A 13824-nucleotide genomic window follows, 5' to 3' on the forward strand; every position below is an offset into this window, starting at 1 on the left:
CATGCTCCTTAAGCCTGATATCTGTTATTAGCTGCTGCTACTGTTTCATGTATTGTTACTATCATGTATTCTGCACTTTCCACTATATTGTACTATTTCAGGTGTTCTCCACTTTTCACTGTATTCAGTATACTATTTCATGTATTATGCTACGATTATGTACTTTCCACTGTATATCAATCATGTTTTATCCATTTCTCTATGGATTTTCTTGTATGGATTTTCTTGTATTTACTGCATCTTGGAAAGTGCTTTGTGATGGTGTTCCACTATGAAAGGTGCTATATAAAATAAAGATTGAGATATATACTGTATTTTACTACAGCATAACTTTACAACTGCATAAAGCATGACTAATGGTTTCAATAGACTCCACGTCTTCTGTTTCTCCAAATCTGTGTCGTTTGCTGTCTGGATTTCTGTTGTTCTGCCATTCGTCAAGAATTCTGCAATTAAGTGGAGTGCACTGTATGTACATATATAATAAGGATAGGAACATTCAGAAGTACCTGTCCCATCGTTTATTGGAGTTGGGGATTGCCTGCCAGTCTAACCCCACCCCCCATATGAACACCCACTTACCGAGAGAGACTGCAGTTTCACAGCACACCCCTTTGTTGTTACAGCACTGCATCCCCAGTTTTTATAAATATATGCTTGTCTTGGCAGATACTAGATCGAGAGTTTAACAAGTCAAATAACTAAGCCAACAAACATTAAAAGTTCATACATAGGTTTAAGGATCTCAAATCAATCATAAACGCTGACTTTAGCAGGCTGCTCATTAACAGGCAATAGAAATTCAACAAATAAACATGATTGAGTTTATTCAGTTTTTTTGTTATTTTCTCCCAAATTTAGTAATGTCCAATTATCTTGTTTAGCTCAGCTCACCGCTACCACCCCTGCGCTGACTCAGGAGGGGCGAAGAAGCACACACGCTGTTCTCCGAAGCCCGCTTTTCTACACACTGCAGACTCACCATGCAGCCCCGCCCCCCCAGAGCATCGGAGGACAACGCAGCCCTGGGCAGCTTACAGGCAAGCCCGCAGGTGCCCGGACAGACCACAGGGATCGTTGGTGCGCGGTGAGACAAGGACACCCTGACGGAACTAACCCTCCCTCCCCCAGATGGCGGAAATTGTGCGCCGCCCCCTGGGAGCTCCCGTGCTCGGTCGGCAAAGGAATAGCCTGGACTCAAATCGCCGACGCCCAGGCGATAGGGCGCATCCTGCACTCCACGCGAGTGCTTTTACTGGATGTGCCACTCGGGAGCCAGGTCACTCTTTTTATATCTGCAAAAGTTATCGCAGCTGTTACAGAACCATTTCATGAGCAGAGGTGCAGTCCAAAATCTGGAACTATGGGGGGGGCGGGGTGATCATGCCGGTGTCAATCCAAATCTGATCTCCCCAGTGACAGGCTCTTGTTGTTGTTGTTGAGCTTGTTGCTCAGCAACGGATGCATTAAAGTTCCTTGCGTATTCAAATGGGGCGGGGCATATAAATAAAGACAAATAAAGTAAGGAAAATGCACACATTCATTTATAAAATACAGGTTAAAATGTTCTGTGTATTACCTTTTAGTTCAGGACGGTGAGCATCAGATGTAGAAGCCTGTGGCAAAGTGGTTTGAAGTGCGCAGTGCAGAGTTCAGAAATAACTCTCACACACACATGCAAGACAGTGGAAGTTCAATAAAACAGCTCCTTTATTTGACTGGTGTCAACACTTAAATAATAAGCACAGGCACTACACAGCGAAAACAAGGGTTTCGGTCCAAAGACGATAATAAGACACTAATAACTAGCACAAAACACAGACACGGTTACGTCTCCAGATAGTGAGTGCTCTTGTGCAGGTGTGGTGAAGGAACAGATTACGATCACGTCCCCTAAAATACCCTTAGTCACACCCCCTCTGATAGCTAGTTCAATCACGTCTTCTCCAATCCATGACTGACACATCGCTTACCGTACTAGAGCGATGACTGCTGCCTGACTCCGCCTGACTCCGCCCACCTACCATCCAGTCCTGGGCACACTGTTCCTGTTAAACAGCGCCCTCACAGGTCGGGAGGGAGCTTGTTGACTCGGGTTTATACGGTCTTTGTCACAAATTATGTATAGTTTGTTGATAGTTTTTTTTTTATTTCTACATACATTTAATTAACACTAGAGCTCACAAACCGATTATTCGAATCGAGCTCTCCACAGAAATCAGGTGCTGACAATCAGGCGAGAGTCGCTGGTTTACCACTCAGAGTGAAAAAACAGCTGGTTGGGTTTACGAAGATCGCTGCTTTTCTCAGAATCTGTGGAGAACAGCAATCCAGACAAGCCCAAGCAGCTGTTTGTTCACTCTGAAATGGTAAATCAAATAATGGAATAATCTGTTTGTGCAGCTATTAGCATCATTAAGCTCCCAGAATGAATGTAAAACCAGGGCCACGTTTAAAGTGCTCAATGTGTAGGAACATTATGGTAATTCTACTTTTCTGCAAATTTGCATTTGATTAGTTCCAGTTGAATAAATTTGTTAAGATTGAGGAATTATAATTAACAATACAATCAAACAAGAGGGTTTAATGAACAGCAGAATCTAAAAAGATAGGAGTCAAACAAAATCAGAAATAAAACTAAAATATGAAGTATAGATCAAATCTATTATCAACCTTAAACACCAGTACACTAAATACACTTGTCTCTAAAAAATAGCAAGATTAACTAAAGCTCTTCATGTAAATCCATGAGTTCAATTTAATTGCTAGTTCGTTTATCAATGTCTATGCAAAGCTTAAATGTTATTCAATCAGTTCGTAACAGTTAAATTGAAAGCAATTAGATTTCATGTGTAAAAGTACAGATCAAAGAATTAATCCTGGATGGGTAAAACAGAAAGCTAATTCCTGACCTAAATCAATACTTTTGCGTTAAGAGTTTGAATGACATTACTGTTATATAAACAATGTGGATCATCAACCAAACCTGCCTCCCTCTACCGTGTATAGATAACAATAAAATTTAAAGAGCAAAACTTCATTTTGATAGAACTTTAGTTATAGTGATCATAGCTGGATAACAATTTCAGGTTCATTCTCCTAATTAAATTACCATTACAAAGATGTTAAACACGTTATACAATAATTAAAAGGAAAACAACGCAATAATTATTTTCACATTAAAACTAAACACAATAAACATTTCAAATTTACTGGGAAAACACACTTTAGCAGTTCAGCACAGCAGGTAATCTAAAACATTCTCCAATTTAAATCTTCACGACCCTGTTCCCAATATCTAGTCTTCTGAAGTCGATCAATCGAGAATGGTTTTGGGGGAAGGAAGGACAAATTTAAACTTTGAAGGGGCCATGTATGAGAATAAAAAGGATTTGTAGCAGTACAGTAAAATTCAGTAAGCAGTTGTGTTTACTGGGAGTGGCTGCCAGGCAGTGATCCTGCCTGCTCAGCTGAGTTGTGTTTTCACTTCCTCTGCATTCAGCATCACAGCAACTCTTGAAACACAGATATGGAACAAGGTGAACGGATTCAACACCGCGCAGAGTGATTGTATTGTACGCGTGACAGAGGAATGAAGAGGGATCTGTACCTTAGGAGCTGTTTGATGATTTGGATGATATCAGGCAAGCAAGGACCTTATAGATTTAAACATAGTAAAAAACATACAGAACAAATGCAACTTAGAGTACACCAGGCTTACTAATCAATTCCAATAAATCATATCTAATATGTACTGTTATCACTTTGTAGAGCTCACATTATCCTATGTATTTACTGGTTTCCATAGCATTTGTTAACAATTGTCTTTTGCACTGCGTTTTTCTCAACATCCTGCTAAAGGACTTGCTTCTGGGGGTTTGAGTTCTGTAGGAATTTTTTTGTTTTGTTTTTAGGTAACGACTTCCGGAGCAGATTTTTAAAAAATATATATTTAAAAAATCAACGAACATTCAAATGGCTAGTTTACCAGACCATAATTAACACTAATTGTGGAATACTTTGACTTAGGTATGTGAAACCATCAAGCTTGCCATGTATATTCCTTAAAAGAACTCAAACTCCCAGCAGCTTCAGCACTGGCCCGCCTTTGAGTGCCAATCACTACATATCCAGTGACTGACGCCTCTTCAATGTTGAATAAACTGTCATGCACCTTCTCAAAGTACGACAATGAACTTTCTTCACTAGCAGCTTCAAATAAATTACCATCAAGAAAATCTAATTTGCTTTTACCGTAATGTGTGCGTTTTTCACATAGAAAATTGAGACCTATGAAATGAGGCAATACATATTAGGTCAGCTTTAATGAAATTGTTTTGTTAGCATCATATACTAACATAGTACACACACTCCTCTTTGTAACTGTTGATTATGTAAGCTTTACTGGCTTGTAATATCTGCTTAGATAAGACTGCCTGCTGCATGGTTGCAATCCAGGTCTCCCTCTCCTAATCTAAACTAAGGAATTCCTGCCCGTCGTACACATCCTGATAAAATACCCGTGAGGTCCCGTCGTCATCCAGCTCACAGCCAGCCACCCTTTGGAGTGTGTGAACTCCTGGAGTGCAAACACAAAGGATAAGCTCTATAAACACAATAGATAAGCTCTATAAACACAGTGGATAAGCTCTATAAACACAGTGGATAAGCTCTATAAACACAATAGATAAGCTCTATAAACACAGTGGATAAGCTCTATAAACACAGTGGATAGGCTCTATAAATACAATAGATAAGCTCTATAAACACAGTGGATAAGCTCTATAAACACAGTGGATAAGCTCTATAAACACAGTGGATAAGCTCTATAAACACAGTGGATAAGCTCTATAAACACAGTGGATAAGCTCTATAAACACAGTGGATAGGCTCTATAAACACAGTGGATAAGCTCTATAAACACAGTGGATAAGCTCTATAAACACAGTGGATAGGCTCTATAAACACAGTGGATAGGCTCTATAAACACAGTGGATAAGCTCTATAAACACAGTGGATAGGCTCTATAAACACAGTGGATAGGCTCTATAAACACAGTGGATAAGCTCTATAAACACAGTGGATAGGCTCTATAAACACAGTGGATAGGCTCTATAAACACAGTGGATAAGCTCTATAAACACAGTGGATAAGCTCTATAAACACAGTGGATAAGCTCTATAAACACAGTGGATAAGCTCTATAAACACAGTGGATAAGCTCTATAAACACAGTGGATAAGCTCTTCAAGAGAAGCAACAGCTGTCTCTGCTCCTCTGAAAACGACCCAGTAATAAAACTAATGCAGACACTTGCAGGAAAGCGGCTAGTTCTGTAACTGTGGAATGGTATTTTGTGGTAAACTGTAAGAATTCTCAGCACTTGTTTGTAACAGTTACCAAACTCAAAACTGAAAACACTCCTGTACTGAACCTCTTCAGTGCAGAATAATGTGATTGGCTACAGAAACAGATCTCAGCCAATAGGGAGTGTAGAGTCATCAGCTCATAAGCAGAATTCAGTTTCTCAGGTTTGTAAAACTTAAGTGAAAGTATTCTGAAAACAATAAACCCGGCTGTCATTTCTGATAAGAGACACAACGTAATCTAGCTTTCAAGTTTTAATGTCACATGACTGGCTTGGGACTACGCTAATGGAAAGATTATCAGAAGGGGCAAAATAAGTACTAGGACAGTGGGTATGTTGGCTGCAGAATATTGATATACATCATTTACAAATACAGGCTTTAAAACGGTCTAGTTCTTATCATGGGAAAACAATTTGGTTTTGGGATTTTCAAAGAACAGAAGAAAAGTTTGGGAACGAGAAATGACCATTCGACCCATCAGTGCTGTCCCTTGTTAGCACACCATTCGTCCTTGCTAGGGGAATCTAATTTAAAAGCACAGAATCTAGTTTAAACACAAGATCAAGTTTATCAAGTGAAGTGTATGTTTCCAAAAGACATGCTGCACAAATTGAGAGTCTGACCCATTCTAGTAGGGGTAAGCTGAACCACCTGATAATTATTTAGACCTTCCAGTACTGTTTCCACTATATAGACTTATTAATCAAGAAAGCTGACTTAGTTTCCTGGTATAATATATTATAGTAACAAGTGATTTCTTTTTTTCCCTGCCAAACATCTTCTGCCTTTAAATACTTGGATACCGGGAACATGAGTATAAAACCTTAAGATCCTTCTTCAGTAGAGTTACCCAAATTTGGTTTTGCTCTTTTGTTTTCAGTTCTTTTAACTTCACACATTTATTCTTAATAAAAAGTACTCAATGCTACAAGGTGATATAGAACCCAGTACGGCTCTATAGAGACTATTATTGCATTCAATAGAACTCTGCAGAAAATGTCTTAAAGGTTGAAACATTTAGAATGGACTGCATTGCTAGAGAGGTTTGCTGTTTTATTAGTGCCAGCACCACACCTCTGAATGCTTGTTTGCTTGGCAGGGGAGTGGACTTCACAAGGTAGAGGAAGCACTAAACTCAAGCCAGGAAGTGAGAAAATGGTTTCATTGAAATTGAAACTAAAACAACGATAACAAAAGAGTTTGCAGCGAAACATACATGACAAAATATAAACGGTGTCAGTTTATTTGCTGAAGTTGTATAAAATGTTTTGTAAACAGCATTCCAGCACTTTACACTTCAAAAAAAGAAAGCACGATTATGTAGTAATGTACAGAAGTAAAAAAAGAAAAAAACAGAACATCTAAAAACTACATTTTAATCCCTTTTAGGAGAGAAACCAAATTCCAAATATAAGTCACATGCATGCAGAGTAAATAGAAATTGTATTGTAAAAATATGCAAAATATATTTTTAGGCATTTCAATAAAATGCATTGATAATATACAATAACAAATATTGGGCAAAGTTAGAATATATTTAAAGCACCTGGATGTGGTAAACTATATGACAAGCTTATGCATATATTGCTTTTATTATATATTTCACAAATAGAAATGTGTTTAAAAATATATGTTCAAAGGACAGTTATTCCTACTTATCTCTACATGTAAATGAGAACCAACAAGTCACATTAAAACTAAGAACATTTTTTAGGGGAAAATGACATTAAAAAAACATAAGAAATAATATATTTTGAAGTAATTACCAGCATGAAAGGAGAAAACATACAGCAAACAGTCACTCTGACTAAGGCCTGAATTAAATCAAATTCATGGCACGACCATTGTCTATCGCTCTGCCATATGTTAGACTGAATCCAGGCCTAACCGACTTGTCTGTTCTTTTTGTCCCCTCACTGCAGTACAGTTATGTGTGCAGTAATGTGTACAGTGCAGCAGGATCCTTTATTAGAATAAAAAGAAAGTGAACTATTGGTATTCCTTTGATTATACTACTGTACTGTATATTGCATAGGCCTACTGCACAGATTTACATTTTAACAGTTGTCCATAAGATTCAGGAATTGTTGGAGGAGCGGAAGTTTCATCACTCTGCTCATTTGCTGAAATGAAAGAAAAATGATCAGATATTAGGACATCGGGAATTGCAAGCTTTTAACAAACCAACAACAGCTTGTAACCTGTTTCCTCAGGTCAGGGCAGACACATTTCCCACAGTTCCTATCGTCCAGAGCATTGACATTTGAACTCAGCTGGTCCTACTATGCATACTTACGCCTGAATTCAATCACAATAATGGCACCTCTATAGCCATTATAAACTACAGCTGTGGTACCACCTTAAACTAATTTAATTCAGGCCATAGCTGGAAGAGTTGAAATGCCACACTGTTATCTGATTTGAATAAAAAGATATAAGCGATCCTGGCAGTCAGGATTGTTCAAGTAAACTCAAGTCAGGTAAATCCAGCTAGAAAATGTCAATGACTCATTACTGGAAATGTGAAACTGAAATACCATAAAACATACATGTAACTTGAAAAGGGCTTTGCTATAGAAGCTTGAAAACATCATAAAACATACCCAGCCCTGATCCCCAACAAATCCAAAGTGTCTTCTATATAAAAATTACTCACTTGTAGTTTGTGAGTAGTCAGATTTCTGCGTGCCTAACAGAGAATTACAAGACACAGGATCGGTGATAAAGTTATTACACATCAACACACACATTATATATATATATATATATATATATATATATATATATATATATATATATATATATATATATATAGTAACAGGTGCAGCAGGACAGGGGGCCTGTAACCCTAAAAATGCTTGTTTTATGGCAGGGATGGGGTTAAAAAGCCTCCCTGCCAAGCTATTTGTTTTATTTATTGTTAATTGCCACCTGCACCTGGCCGTTATTGCTAATTAGAGCCAGGTGCAGGGTTTAAAAGGAGTGCAGCCAGTCTCTTTGGGGCTGCTGAGTAGAAGGACATGTGAAGGAGTACGCTGTGTCTGAGCAGTCATGGTGCAAGTACTGTGTGTTTTGTTTTAGGGCAGGTAAACAGCTTATCTGTCCTGTGAGTCAGTCGGGGACCTGCTGTGGGTGTCGTCAGTGCTCGTGAGAGCTACGTTTTGTTTGTTTATTTTTTGGTTGTAATAAAAGAGCGTGTAAGAGCTAAAATCAATATTCCATAAAAAACATGCAATCACAGCAACATTGTTTTAATAACCAAAATAAGAATGCACTATAATACTTTTTTCAGTATAATAATTTTTTCACTATAATCTTTAACGATTTCCAAATGTGCATGATCCATGGTTCAAATTACCCAGATGAAGTATTTATTACGGTAATTTAACTGTGTTGGCATTGATTCCCATTGTTTAACATAAGCCATTTTAAATCCTCCCAAAAAAGAATCATTTTTGAGTCATAGACATTTCCTGGTCCTCAATTTTAAATATTTCACCAAACTGTTTTTGTGTCGGCTTTGGTAGGCCTACGTGCTTGGCTTGGTCCAGTGGAAATTTTTTAGCTTACCTATAGAAAACACACAGATCCAGTAAGAACTACCTTGCTGTTCACTGCCAGGTAAAGTAACACTGGTAGCTGAAGCAGTTCAGATAGAAAAGTGAAACCCAGACAACCCTAACCTCACACAAACATCTTTACAATTGGGGCACGCTTTTATTTATTAGGAATGTGTCTAAACAGACTCTATTACTGGCAGTGTAGTCTTATATCTGAAGGAACCGCAATGCCACTAAAATATAGATTTCTTTAAACAAGAAATATTATACAAATTCACATTTGATTTTGTAGATGACATTCTGCATGAACTATTAACTATTGGATTATAAGTTTCTTTACTTCTGTTATATTTTTATTTTCATATTGATACAACTTAAAGCACATGTAACTAGCTAAACAAAACATTTGCAGGCTCTCTAATCTTGGTGCCTAGGCTGACAGCCAAGGTTAGCAGGTGTCTAATCAAGATGTGTGGAGGAGTGGAGACACAGTGTGAAAACAGAACACTAAAAACAAAGTACTAGTTTGAAACAGTTTCTAACAGATTAGGTTAGTTTGTAAAATGCTTAAATGTGACGCACTATAGAATGTTATAGATTTGGGCGAGTTTGCCCCCCTTACCAGGAGGTGTGTTGAAGGTGTGTGATAGCAGGGTGGATCCATACTGATTGGAAGAGAGTATAAGAAATGGGGTGGACATGCTAATATAATCATAGTATTTAATGTAATATTTTTGTTTGAATCGCCAGTCAATTCTTTGATTTGACTCCACGGACATCTGTTATGATGCATTATTTTCTTTTATACACAGTCAGTGATTTAAAAAAAAAAAAAAGCGTTTATCAAATTAATTTCCCTACAATTTGCATGATGAACGTCTAGTAATACATATAATAGGTATATTATATTGCATTTATCTCATTTCTACAAGTATTTCCCCAAAGTGTCTTTCACCATCTTTTCAGAATGCTTTGTGTGTCAGTGGTTGAATGATAATGCCTGAGCTGCCAATAGAAAATAATACGGGGTACGCCTCCATTGACAAAATAAGACCATTTTAGAACAGATTTTGGTAAGGGGGTTCGACCCACCCAACCCCTCTGTCAGTTCGAGCCCTGGTTGCTCTACATGTTTGCAGTAACTTGTGACTAATGTTATTTTGCTAATTTTAAATCCTTTTTATAGACGGTGCCCACAGCTGACCTTACATAGGATTTAATACACATGGGAGAAATAAGAACATTGCAATAGTCACTTTCTGCAAATATACTGTACAGTTGTTACATTAAAGGGAGTTCCTTAGTAAATATTTCATTTTTGTCCTTCATTTGTAGAAACATTAATAACGCAGCTCATCTCGCTTGCATGCTTACCTTTGCTTCCAGATGCGAACTCCAGCAATCACTGCTATAATCAGAACACCCAACACTCCTAGAGCAATAAACCAATGGTGTGGACCAGGCTCTGGAACTGCAAACACAGAGGTTTAAACTGACACAAGTTCAGATAGTAATGAATGTCGCTGCAGGAGACGCTGGACCCACGCTTGCATTGGTTAGATGGTCAGCTCACAGTAAAATGACATTCCTGATCTTCCCTGATCCACATCAGACGAGTCCAAGGGGAAACAACTGAAACCCAGCAGACCATATTCAGAGAGCATTTACTTTAACTCCTGTGTTTTTGGAAGTAGAAAACTGAGAAATAAACACATAGAAAATCAACCTGAAAAACAACCTCCCCTTGAGATATATCCTATATGACACACTGTTTGAACAAAGATAACCCAAAGAGAGGTGTAGCTGTCTTCGTCGCCGACTATATATACACCCAGGTGAGGCATGCTTCGTGAAAGAATCAACATGGACCATGAATTAATGCTGTTCACAAATGTAGTTAACTGTTCTGTTTTCCTTGGTCTAGTTTGATTAAAGTAATTCTGCAGCCTCCCTCCCTTGGCTCACGCAAAGAAAATGTGTTTCACTGTTTTTTTTTTTTTTTTATTCTGTTCAGGGTTTTTATGGTTTTTAACAGTTTTTTTTTTTCTGATCTGGCTTTTAATTTTTTATATTTGGAGCGAATTATTGTCAAAAAAACAAATCTAAGTGTCAGTTGTTGATTTCTTATTGGCCAGGCTTATTTTTGATTAGCCTGTCTGAATTATGTTTTTTTTTTGTTTTACTGTAATTGTTATTTATTGTTTTAAATTGTTAAAGGATTTTCAAAAGTCAAAAAAGTCTCTCTCTCTTACCCCACTCCTCCTCTATCTTCTCCCCCAGGCTGGCGTGGTCCACCTGGCAGGTGTATCTGTGTCTCGCCTGCTCCTCCGGGCTCACGGTCAGGGTCTTTCTAACCTGGTGGGTCCCGTCCATGTTGGGCAGCACCTCCCCACTCCACACCCCCTCCTCCAGTGGACCCTGCCCGTCTCTCAGCCAGGTCACATTGACATCTCGAGGATAGAACCCAGTCACGTGACAGGTGACCACTGCAGGGTCAGTGTGACTAGCTTTCTTCTGTAACAGCCTCACTTCAGGGGGAACTGCAGGAATAATCCACTCTTAGATAAGTCTAAGAGGAAGCATGTACTGTACATTGTAAACTAACATGAGATTGACTTAAGTAGGAGCGATATTAACCAAAGTTCTATTGGGAGCTTATCCCCACTGACTCGCAGGTGGGATAGTAAGGTAGTGTGACTGTACCTGTATTAGAAACGTTAATAAAAAAAGAAACACCTAAGGAATATAAAAAGCGATTTTTACCTTTCCTCTCTAGAATTTGTATTACATTCGGACTGTACTTCCTCACAAGCTTGATACACTCCTCCTGAAAAATCGTCCTTATGAATTCTTTGAACGGCCGACTAGCCTCCCATTTGCGTTTAAAGAAGGAAGCCTTCTCCATGGTGGCGGTCCAGGTCTGGCTCGCCTCATCATATTTAACAAAAACATTTCCGTCATATGCATCACTCCAATAAATCTTGCTCCTCTCCTCACTCACTTCACAGCCGCCCCACCTCTGGTAAGTGTGGATTCCTGGAGTAAACACACAAACATTTATTTGTATTTACAAACGCAAATATTTTGTTTGAGATATGAGGCTTTGACATTGTGGCAGCGACAGGTTTATAAAATACCTGTCACTGAAAAAACGTCATGCTTGCTAACTGAAACAGGTCAAGAGAAGACATGAGCAGTTGTAAAACATGACTATGGCAAGTTTGTGTCTCTACTGATCAAAGGGTATGCATGTGTACCTCTGTACTCACCCTTGGTATGGTTAAACTGTACCATCGTCATTTTTAAAGCCCTTTCCATCTTATAATTTTGTTCAATAGCATCATCCACGTGTGTGGTCCAAGCCTTGGGTTCCAGCGCATTCTCTATCCAGTCCTGTCGGAGGATCACCTTTTTGATGTTGCTGTCATAGTACTCAATCTGAACTCCGTCGACAATTGCCACCGCTACAACCGATGGCAACCCACTGTTTTGTGTGGTAGCGGTGAACAAATAGTCCAGCCTGTGAGTAACTAGAACAGGTAAAATTAAGTAAAAATCACTGATGGTTATAAAGTGAATCCACGAGTGTAAAACTAAGTATGACTCTGAGACGTAGCAGGAGGTTAAAAGAAAGGTCACAATACGAGAGCCACCGTAGGTCACAAGTGATAAATAACTTTCGATAACATTTCCAATCCAATGCAGTTTGAGATACTCAACTGCAGTGCGGAGAAAAGCAAGTGGGACAGCAATAGAATGAAAACTGTAACAAATGCAACAATATGAAAAGCTCAATTTGTTCCTCTTAGAAAATTCGACTTATTACCGACTGCCTGCCGGGGAGCCATTTAAACCCGTTACTGCCATAGAGCATGCTGTAAACTACAGTAATCCCCATAGCAGGCATTGCCCATTTTCTGAATCTCAAATATATTGGACACAGGGCTATAACACTGAGGTAGGTGGTACATACATAAACAAGCTATTTTATTCAATAGAGAAATGTTTTGTAAATGCTTTTAGAAATCTGTATTTATGAGTAAACATTTTCAAAGTTGTGCACACACAATTGATATAAAAACCGAAAGGTTCAGAAAACACATGAATATACTTCATAAACCGACACATTGATTGTGCGCTAACCACAACATTATCTTAATTCAAAACTACTGCATCTTGAAACGGGACCAGACCTACTGTTAAACTTACCCGCAGAAGCAAAACAACACCACCACAGAACTACGAGTGGCACAGCCCAGTCCATAAATTCTGGTGTCAGAAATTATCAAGACAAACCTGATGTTCTGTAACGCGCTATTTCAAATGAAACGATCATTATTTTACAGTCTGAAACCTCCATCTAAATAACCAGTGTCACTAAATACCGACATGAACCAGGAAGCTTGAGCACAAATTTAAAAATAATAATAATTATAATAATCTCAGCCTATAGTAGAAAGTGTAGCGTCTTCAGTCAGGAGTATCTGGGTGGTTTTAAAAGCCTGCTGTTTTTTTTTTTTTTTTTTTTTTTTTGAAACTGAAAGTACCAGACATATTAGCTAATTTAAAATCAAACAAACAGTTAACACCCAAGCAGACCTCCTTGCCCGTATGGCCCAGACAATTACTCTCTTGCTCAACACTGCAACACAACAGACAGGGTATTACAACTACAGTCAAGCTCATTGTAGGTTATAATGGCCACTGTAAAGTTATCGTTAAACGGTGTGCATAGAGCATGGAAAAGCACATCACACCTGTTTCCAGGGGATGGCGGCTCCCGTTAAAACTTCTGAAAACGAAACTTCATTTGTGAATGTGTTTTCCCGTATCTAGCCGCTGATAAGCTTTTACTTTTTTCTTTTTTTTTAGTACCTCAGTATGAAAAATGCAGAG

General features: G+C 38.4%; 1 protein-coding gene across 2 annotated transcripts; it reads right to left on the reverse strand.

Annotated features, from left to right (window-relative positions):
• Window positions 1-6583: 6583 nt before the first annotated feature.
• On the reverse strand, window positions 6584-13591 carry LOC121298701 (major histocompatibility complex class I-related gene protein-like). Of its 2 annotated transcripts, XM_041225896.1 has the most exons (7): window positions 13138-13591; window positions 12198-12458; window positions 11692-11964; window positions 11181-11468; window positions 10303-10399; window positions 8025-8057; window positions 6584-7491 (listed from the first exon to the last, which is right to left on the reverse strand). In XM_041225896.1, exons 1-6 carry the CDS (start codon window positions 13190-13192, stop codon window positions 8042-8044), a joined length of 990 nt encoding a protein of 329 aa, XP_041081830.1. In that variant the 5' UTR covers window positions 13193-13591; the 3' UTR covers window positions 6584-7491; window positions 8025-8041. The 2 variants fall into 2 exon arrangements, with proteins under 2 accessions (XP_041081830.1, XP_041081831.1); XM_041225897.1 differs by lacking the exon at window positions 8025-8057.
• Window positions 13592-13824: the final 233 nt, after the last annotated feature.

Source organism: Polyodon spathula, chromosome 24, assembly GCF_017654505.1.
Source record: "Polyodon spathula isolate WHYD16114869_AA chromosome 24, ASM1765450v1, whole genome shotgun sequence".
In the NCBI taxonomy this organism is placed as follows: Eukaryota; Metazoa; Chordata; class Actinopteri; order Acipenseriformes; family Polyodontidae; genus Polyodon; species Polyodon spathula.